At 37.6% G+C, this 9,267-nt stretch overlaps 1 protein-coding gene across 5 annotated transcripts in view; it reads left to right on the top strand.

Moving 5' to 3' along the window:
* LOC107081851 (kinesin-like protein KIF13A) overlaps positions 1–9,267 on the top strand; it is a 54,852-nt gene that overhangs the window by 24,088 nt on the left and 21,497 nt on the right. For all 5 annotated transcript variants that reach the window (XM_015370200.1, XM_015370191.1, XM_015370209.1 and 2 more), the window contains 10 exons: positions 14–194; positions 4,056–4,143; positions 4,614–4,748; positions 4,841–4,953; positions 5,055–5,166; positions 6,086–6,298; positions 6,393–6,503; positions 6,584–6,718; positions 8,347–8,477; positions 8,733–8,819. In XM_015370200.1, coding sequence (XP_015225686.1) covers positions 14–194; positions 4,056–4,143; positions 4,614–4,748; positions 4,841–4,953; positions 5,055–5,166; positions 6,086–6,298; positions 6,393–6,503; positions 6,584–6,718; positions 8,347–8,477; positions 8,733–8,819 — 1,306 coding nt within the window. The remainder of the gene's footprint in view (positions 1–13; positions 195–4,055; positions 4,144–4,613; positions 4,749–4,840; positions 4,954–5,054; positions 5,167–6,085; positions 6,299–6,392; positions 6,504–6,583; positions 6,719–8,346; positions 8,478–8,732; positions 8,820–9,267) is intronic.

Here is a 9,267-nt window from a genome sequence, read left to right as displayed (position 1 = left end):
GCTTTGAATGCAGGTTCAGGGAAATCGTTTTCCATGATGGGAAATGGAGATCAGCCCGGTTTAATCCCCCGACTGTGCTGCTCTCTGTTTGAGAGGGTCCACAAGGAGGAGAACGAGACCCAGACTTTTAAGGTGGAAGTGTCCTACATGGAGATCTACAACGAGAAGGTCAGAGACCTACTGGATCCCAAAGGGTGAGTGTGTTCCCTGTGAGGTGAATGATCGCTATGTTTTGGCCAGCTCTTGATCCCTGATCTGGCACCGATACAGTCAGTTACCAGAACTGTGATGTCAATTCACTGGAGTTTACAGCACAGCACTGTCCCTCTGTTCCTATATTGGAGTCACTCTCATGTCTGTTAGCCTTAAAGGGGGGACGCTGACAGAATAATGCGTGTAGGAAGCTGTCCTGGTCATTTCCTGCTGAACAGCAGCTAGCATGGTCCTCTGACACTGCTGCATTCTTTGCCTCTGCGGTCTGATGCGGATTGGCAGACAGACTGCAAGGAACAGTTAGCTCTAAATGGTCCTGCTTTGGGAACATCTGTTCATGACGCTTGGGACATAAAAGATGTCAGAGCAACCCTGCGGGCTACAAGCCAAGCAGGAATAACAGTGCACTCTTCTGTCTGTTGTAAATGTCTGAATATGCAGCCAAATTCAGTTTTAAAACCACTTCCTCCTGCTCAGATAGTGGTTCTTGATTCTGTTTGGACCAACAGACGTTCCGTGGAGTTGGGACTAATGTCTCATATGAGTTGGAAGCTAGTTGATTGGCTTATTGCTTTGCATAACATATGCATAGTTGATTTAGTTTCAGATTTATGTGAGTGTCTCAAAGTTGCAGAGGAGCAGTTTCCTATTTAGTGGAGCATCTGTCTTAAATCCCATTTACACTACCCTTTTGTAACCGTGCCGAGATTGGTCCGAGCATGGTATCCGAGATAGCTGTTGAGTGTAAATGGCACACACAACTGAACCGTACCGTGCCAGACACAACCCAACCACGCTAAACTGGTAGTAGTACATCAGTAGGGCTTGGAGTGGTTCAGTTCTGGCTCGGTTCTCAGATAAAGAAAAGAGCGCATGAGCAGACCGCCTCATCTCCTTACAGTCAGCATCCGTATCCTTGAAATTTAAGAAATTCATTAAAATACAAGCTTCCCTACAGTGCTACACAATTTCCAGTGACGATTTTGCTTAGCCGTGTGATGAACCTCAACGTCTGTCGTTCTTTCCTGCATCTGTAAGCCCTGATTGGACTATTGTTTGTCGTATTCTCTTCCGAAAAGCCGAATCTGTCAAGTAAATTCTCAAAAGGCTGCCTTTTTCGCCTTACTCTCTCCGCAAACAACAAAATATCACAATGATATCTAAACATAACTCCCTGAATGTTACAGGCACCGCCATGTTGGTTTGCCTGTTTTTCTCTGGAGATCAGTAGTACCGTAGATCACCACTAGGAGGGGAGGAACCGTGGTAGCGTGATTCTAAATGGTCGTAAGGAACCGAGCTCGGCACGGTTAACCGATCAAAGCTCGGCACGGAACGGTTTTCAGAAGGTAGTGTAAATAGGGCTATTGCTATAAACACATTTTGTTGTAATTTGCAGGGCTGGGATGGGATTGATAATAATTTTTATCATTTGATGAATCATATGGTAGTTACCACTATTAGGGAAAATCATGGTTTACAAAGTGTCAAAACCTTTTATGGTTTAAAGTTTCTTCATTTAGAGGTCAGTGACAGGGAGCTAGATTTTCTATGGAGAGCAATATTGTCCTTAGACTTCCCCACCTGTTGAGGCTCACTGCCAGTCAGCAGGCTGAAAGAACACTACCACAAATTTCCCCTGTTTGTGAGTGACCATGTTTTGCTGTTAGTAAATCTATTCTTTGTATATCTGTAAAGACATTACCAAAGCTGCAGTTTTTGTATTTAATTGCTGTGGTTCTGTTTTACATAATCAAGTTACCCTATTAATTAATATTAAATTATTAAGATCTTGTATTCAAACTTTTTTTTTTGTATATAGTGAGGTTGTTGCAAGGAAATGTTGTATGATCTGTAACTTTGATGGAAAAAAACAAAATTCAAGCTCTGTTACTTCACATACTAATGGAATAGGAAATTGTTATTTATTTATTTTATTTTATGTTTTTTGAAAAAAAAAAAATCATTACTATTATATATAACTACTGTGCGTTTTAATTAAAAAAAAAACACATTAAGAGAGAGAACAGGACTAAACATGTTGACAGTCACTTCATAAAATCATTGTGAACTAAAAGACCATAAAGCCATAAAGCACTTGTTTGAAGAAAGTGGAAGACCTGTGATTCAGGGTTGGTTAAATGACAGGTTTACCCCAGAAAGATGGTGTAAGATTCCAGCAATAAAAACTGAGAAACTTTGGTCTTATATACTAAGGGAAGAAGAGGAGAATGACAAAGAATATAGATCGGATAATCAGCTGAGAATGTGGAGCAGCACATGCAGAAGAAAAGCAGGGACACATTTGGGAATCAGCTAAAACATAAGGAAATACTCAGTCAAATAAAAAACACAAACACTGACCTAAGGAAATAAACTAGAACACAAGGGGAAGTAAAAACGCCCATAACTAAGGAGCCAGACCTAAAAGAATGAACTAAACATTGCACTACCTAACAGAACACAATAAACAACAGAGAAAAACAGAGCGAAACACAAAAGAAAACCTAAACCAACCCCCTATAAATATACCAAGACCAGAAGTATTAATATCGACTTTATGTATCTGGTCCTAGTATTAGCCGAGCCCAAGAGAAAAGCCTCACTGTATCATAGTACAGTTGTACTTTCACAGATTTTGAAGCTTTCCAAAAAAAAATTTACTATGTTTGTTATTGAGTAATTAGTTGTTTTTTTTAAGTTAATAGCCAAAGTAATCATAGCCTTACTAGATAAATGTAGCTGGTTGCTTAGAAAAGTTAAGCCGATTCAAAGTGAGATGGCGGCTGGTTGTTCATTTCATCAACAGACACTTTAACTCTTGTCTCATATCAATTGTTTGTAAACGGCATTAAACTGCTAAAAACTAGATGATAATGGAGCGCCTGTCATAACTCAGCTATATATCCCTCTTATTTACTATAGTCAGACAGCTGACTTTGTCTTTACATAAAAGTGAAAGTTTAGAAGGGGTCCAGTTTTCCCATATTGTACACCACTTTGCTGTTCATACTTATTCTGTCTATTAAGTTGTTGAAACAGTAGAGATGAAAAATCTCATGCTGTTGTTTTAAACTATAAATGCCAATTATAAACAATATGTATTTGGGGTTATATAACAAAAACAAAGGTAGATATACGGTAAAAGTTTACTTTATGTTTAAAGAGGAGGATTTTTAACCATGTAAAGCCAAAATCCTCAAGACAAAAATATAATTTTCTAACTAAACTCATGAAGAAAATAGATATTATGCTATGTTACTGAAAAAGATTCTGAATCTTCAGTAAAAGCACAAAAACATTTCAGCTTGAGTAATCCCTCAAATGCCATACTGTTACCACAAACACTTATTAGCACCGCCGCAGTTTTTACAAACAGCCCCCCACCACCTCACCTCAAAATTACACCCTTGCCTACTTGTGGTGTTGGCTTTTGTTGATTTGACTGAAATCGGCTTCAAACTACAGTGCCTGTATTTTGCAGAGTCCACTTCAAAGACCTCTCTGGCTGTGATATATACTTTCTGTAATAAAGACTAACTTGAACACATTGTGCAGTGTGCTGAAACTGGTGTTGAAGTTTCTGTTGTTTCCTTTTACAAAAAAACTCATGACGTACTGTAGCTATTATCTACGATTTAGATTTTTAATGCTGACTCATAGCCATGTAATCACATAATGATGTTTGACATAATGTCTCATCTTATGTATCTTACATGCAATACAATAGAGCTACAGCAATTATTATAAAACTGAGTTCAGAGCAAGAAGCTCCTATTATTTTGAAGCAACTAAATATTTTCTGCTTTCCAAACTCTTTTTAACCTTCTCTGTTTTTCCAGAAGCCGCCAGTCCCTTAAAGTTCGGGAACATAAAGTTCTTGGTCCGTATGTGGACGGTCTTTCACAGCTCGCTGTTACCAGCTTTGAGGTTTGTCTTTCACCCATCTGCAGGCATCACACAACTAGAGCTGAAACCACTTGGCTGCATTCTTCTGATTCATACTTTTGCAGAATTACTTTTTTGCAATCAAACCACTGATTTATAAGAGAATAATAACTTTGTTTAAAATCCTCCCATGTGCAAAGGCTGTAATGAGAAATATCCCTGCTGTGGCTACAGTAATGAGGTACATGAAGTTTTTATGCCAAGCCTTGGCAGGTTTTTTCTCAGTGACGTTAAAAAATCTCCACCCTGTTCCTCTGGCCTCTTTGCTGCCTGTTCTTGGTCCAGATGATTTCCTACTGCTTGTTGTGACCCACGCTTGAAAAAAAAAAATAGGGAAAAGCCCTCTAGAGCTTACAGAAGTCACATCAATACATTTCGAAATTTTAAGTGTTCTCTGAAAAAACTTTTTTTTTTTTTTTTTACATTATTCACTTTTCATCTGATTGTTTAAGGACATTGAGGTGTTGATGTCTGAGGGGAACAAGTCCCGCACAGTCGCAGCAACCAACATGAATGAGGAGAGCAGTCGATCACACGCCGTCTTCAGCATCATCGTCACACAAACTCTCTATGATCTACAGTCCGGAGTTCGTCTTGTTTTGTTTTGTTGTTGTTTTTTTACACATAGCTGACAGTTTTTTTCTGATTCATGAACAGTTTTCAAATCTGTCTGAAACAGAATTCAGGAGAAAAAGTGAGCAAGATGAGTCTGGTTGACCTGGCAGGAAGTGAGCGTGTATCAAAGACTGGAGCTGCTGGGGAGCGACTCAAAGAAGGCAGCAATATAAACAAGTATACTGTCATTTTTATCATTACTGTGTGATGTGAGTTGAGCATAATATTTGGGCGACCAAGCTGTCCAATGTATCTGATGTAGGTTTGTTCCCTTTTAGGTCTCTCACTACGTTGGGATGTGTGATTTCTGCTCTGGCCGATCAGTCTGCAGGGAAGGGGAAGGCCAAGTTTGTGCCTTACAGAGACTCTGTTCTCACCTGGCTGCTGAAGGTTTGACCCCAACAGCTGCATATTTCAGAACTAATGAGAAATAACAAAGAAAGAATTTATATATTAATCGCAAGGTTATATTATGTAATTACCCTTAATTTGATCTAATGCCAAAGTGTAAAAAAAATTAGTAACCATTTTTACATAATAATTAGAAAAGAATAGATTCATAAATACTTGAATTGCATTTATCATATAAATGCCAAAATTAATTGACGATATGTAAACAATAAATAATAAGAAATAAATCCCAAATAATGGATTTAACTTTGTGACTTTGTATTTGATAAATACATTTCATTTTTTATAGTTTACCATGAGATGACAAGAAAACATCATAATTATAATTATTGTAAAAAGACAAAATAAAAAAAAAAATAAAAAAGATAATAGTTTTATTTTTTAATTTCTCATTCATTTAACTGTTCACATTTTTATGTTTCAAAAAGATTCCATTTTAGTCACTTAATGGAAATAAACTCTTAATTCTTGGTTAATTCCATAAAAATATTGATTTATTTGTTATTTTCTTATTAAATTTTTGGACCTACATATTTATTCTACACTATTATTATTTAGATGTTGAAAATGTATTTTACGATAATTTTTAGGATTCGTATTTTGAGATGAGGCTATTTTTTAACACCACAAATATTTACGGCTATTTAGATAGTTCAAAAATAATTTAATTATTGATTATGTAAAGTATTTTGGCACTCTTGGATTTCTATAATTCTTAAACAATTATCGTATTTGTTTTTTATAGAGTTTTGGTAATGTTGTGTTTCATATATTTTAGATAATTATTATTTGGAATATTTTAATCATCTTTATTATTTATCTATTTTATTTCCTGTTTTTAGAAAATGTGTCCCTTTTTGGGCTTGCATGTTTAATATTATGTTACCTTAAACCTCAGGACAACCTTGGTGGGAACAGTAAGACAGCCATGATCGCCACAGTGAGTCCGTCTGCTGATAACTACGAGGAGACACTGTCCACGTTACGTTATGCTGACAGGGCCAAGAGAATTGTCAACCATGCCGTGGTGAATGAAGATCCCAATGCTCGGATCATCAGGGAGCTCAGGGAAGAGGTGGAGAAACTTCGAGTTCAGCTCTCACAGGCGGAGGTGAGATGTGGCCCATCACGGATTGTTGCTCTGTCCTCCAATCACCAAGAATCAAATGCTGATTGTTTTTTCTTCTCACACTGTTTTCCTTCAGTCCATGAAGGCTCCTGAGCTGAAGGAGAAACTGCAGGAATCTGAGAAGCTCATTCAGGAGATGACAGTCACCTGGGAGGAGAAGCTAAGGAAGACGGAGGAGATTGCTACTGTATGACTTCAATCTCATGATAAGACTTACGCCTGGACTGCCTCTTTTCACTTTTACACTACCGTTATCTGTGTTTACAGGAGCGTCAAAAGCAACTGGAGAGCATGGGCATCTCTTTGGAAACTTCTGGGATTAAAGTTGGAGAAGACAAATGCTTTCTGGTCAATCTTAATGCCGATCCTGCTTTGAACGAACTGCTTGTTTATTATCTGAAGGTAAATTTGCAGTGTTGCAGAGTTGCTCTCTGTGCCTTAAACACACACTTACCTAAAGACTATTTAATGGAAAATCAAGTTGCTTTTTCTCTGAGATTTCAGATCTGGTTTCTGTTTCTTAGTTCTCATTACCCATCTTTTTTATTACACATGTATATTAAAAACAAGTGTGCCATCCTGTATGTCTTTATAGCAAATATCATGAAAGCATATAATACTTTAAAACAAAGCTTGTTTACTAAATGATGTTTTGTAAATGCAAATGTCTCATAGTAAACTACCAAATCTCTAAAACTAATTGTGAAGAGGAGAACGAACAGTTTGTTCCAACCTAAAGAAAACAGCCATAATGCCTCCTTTAAAAACTAATTAAACCCTGGCTGCTTTTCTGGACATTTCTTCTATTCTCATTCTGAACGGTATTGTACGAAGGAGTAATAGGGCCAGGCTAGAGATTGTTTTTTATTATTTAAAAAATAAAGTCATAATATTATGATAATGAAATAAAAATAACGATAATGAAGTCATCATACCACAACCGTTTCAGAAAGAAAGCTTTAAGCTCCCACCAGCATATAACGGCCGACCAGCACCACCAAACAGCAACCTGAGTCCACTTTGACATATTGCCCAATTTGATGCTGGTGTGCCTCATTTGCGTATTTGTCAAGCCGTTGCAAAAGTATAACTTCACATGATGCTCGACATTCCTCATTTTAGGGAAGAATGTCCTTCTTGTCATAAAATACCACTTTATTCTGATAATATCACAACTTTATTCTCGTAATTGTATGACTTTATTTTCATAATTTTATGACTATTTTTGTTACAACACTATTCTCATAAAAAAAAAAAACAATAATCTCCTGCCTGCCTTAATACTCTGTCGTATTATTGAAATATGTTCATGATTCAAAAAATAACTGACTTTGAGTCTTCTCACTTGTTGTTCATCCCAGCTGGTAGTGATTAGGTATGGTGCATTCACTGATTTCAAACACATCCGATTTTATCATTCAGCTAAAATTAGGCCAATTCTAGTTAACAACCAATGACATCTAGGGGAATCTTGTGCCAAACTGAGTTAAAAAAACTAAGTGACGTTATTAATGACTACAATCCCATGCAGAAAGTCTGTAAAAACCACCCCACATTTGTTTAACATTTGTTAAAGAAGGCTAACCTCCCTTACTTTTGTTAACATGTACAGTTAAATGTAACTGAGACAGTTATTCAGATAGAGAACACAAGAGACTTGTGCAGTTAAAAAAGGCCTGGAACTAATAAACAGCTAGATGAACTTGTGAGGACGTAGGTATGTGAGAAAACAGTCTGCATTACAACAGCCCTTTGTCTGGCCTCTGCAGACCAGACCAGCATATCAGTGAGGAATGACTATGGCAATGTGAAATGGACTAGAACATCCTCTGTTAGCTGGAATGTTTGTGCTCCCTCTAACCGGGTGTTCTTTTTTTCCCCCTTAAACCTGTTCCTATTTCATTTTTGTCACGCTCATTAAAGAATAAGGTTACTACTCTTAAGTTTTTCATTAATTTCCTTCTGCAGTATTCCTACAAATTAGTTTTTATTCTGTTTTGATCCATATGTTCTCCACCTGTGTGTACTAGGAGCACACCCGCGTCGGGGCAGACACCTCTCAGGACATCCAGCTCTTTGGCATCGGGATCCAGCCGGAGCACTGCGTCCTGGAAATCTGCCCGGATGGTGATGTCACCTTGATGCCCAAAGGCAATGCCAGGTGAGCTGTTTTAAGAATTAACAAGGTTTGGTGTAGTTGCTATCTCTCTGCTTATCTGCCTGCGTTATGGACCACTAGACTGAAGAGTTTCACATGACATCACTGCAATGGAAGCTCATGAACTCAGCTCCTACACTTTCATATCAGACTTTTGATTCCCTCCCGTTCAAAAAGTGGCTGCCCGCGGTATTCAGTTTTCCTCCTATTTAAAGATGATGATTGCAAATGACCTTAACATGTTTGTGTTTTCTGCAGGTCCTGTGTGAATGGTACAGTCGTTGACTCCTTGGTGCACCTGTGGCATGGCGATCGTATCTTATGGGGGAACAATCACTTCTTCAGGTATGTTTCATTAGTGGAAATCCAGACCTTCCCAGTTTTGACGGTAAAAGGCAAGTCAAAGCAAGTTTATTTGTGTTTATTTGCTTAACAGGACAATAAAGGAATGGGAATGGAGAGTATTGCATCATATAATGGAGGGAAAACATTTGGAGGCTAATTTAACCAAATAAATTTTTAAGACATGATCCATTATTTAAGGAGCCGCCAGTTTCTGCACATCTCAGGTTTTAAGTCAATATAAATATAATGCCAAAGTTCTGCTTCTGGAGACATGGAGGAAACAGGTTGTTAATGATCATTCATGGTTCATAATCATGTCTGACCTGCAACTTTAAGATGCATTCAAGCTCTACACCAATTACTACTGTATACATCTTTAACAAGATTTTTAATTCTAACCTATACAACAAGAAGCCACCTGCACAGGGTTGAAAAAAAATTGATTTTA

The sequence above is a fragment of the Cyprinodon variegatus genome, unplaced genomic scaffold, assembly GCF_000732505.1.
Source record: "Cyprinodon variegatus isolate N-32 unplaced genomic scaffold, C_variegatus-1.0 Scaffold2, whole genome shotgun sequence".
NCBI lineage: Eukaryota > Metazoa > Chordata > Actinopteri > Cyprinodontiformes > Cyprinodontidae > Cyprinodon > Cyprinodon variegatus.
The sequence above is the reverse complement of the archived record's forward strand: the minus strand, read 5'-3'. Positions and strand labels throughout refer to the sequence as shown.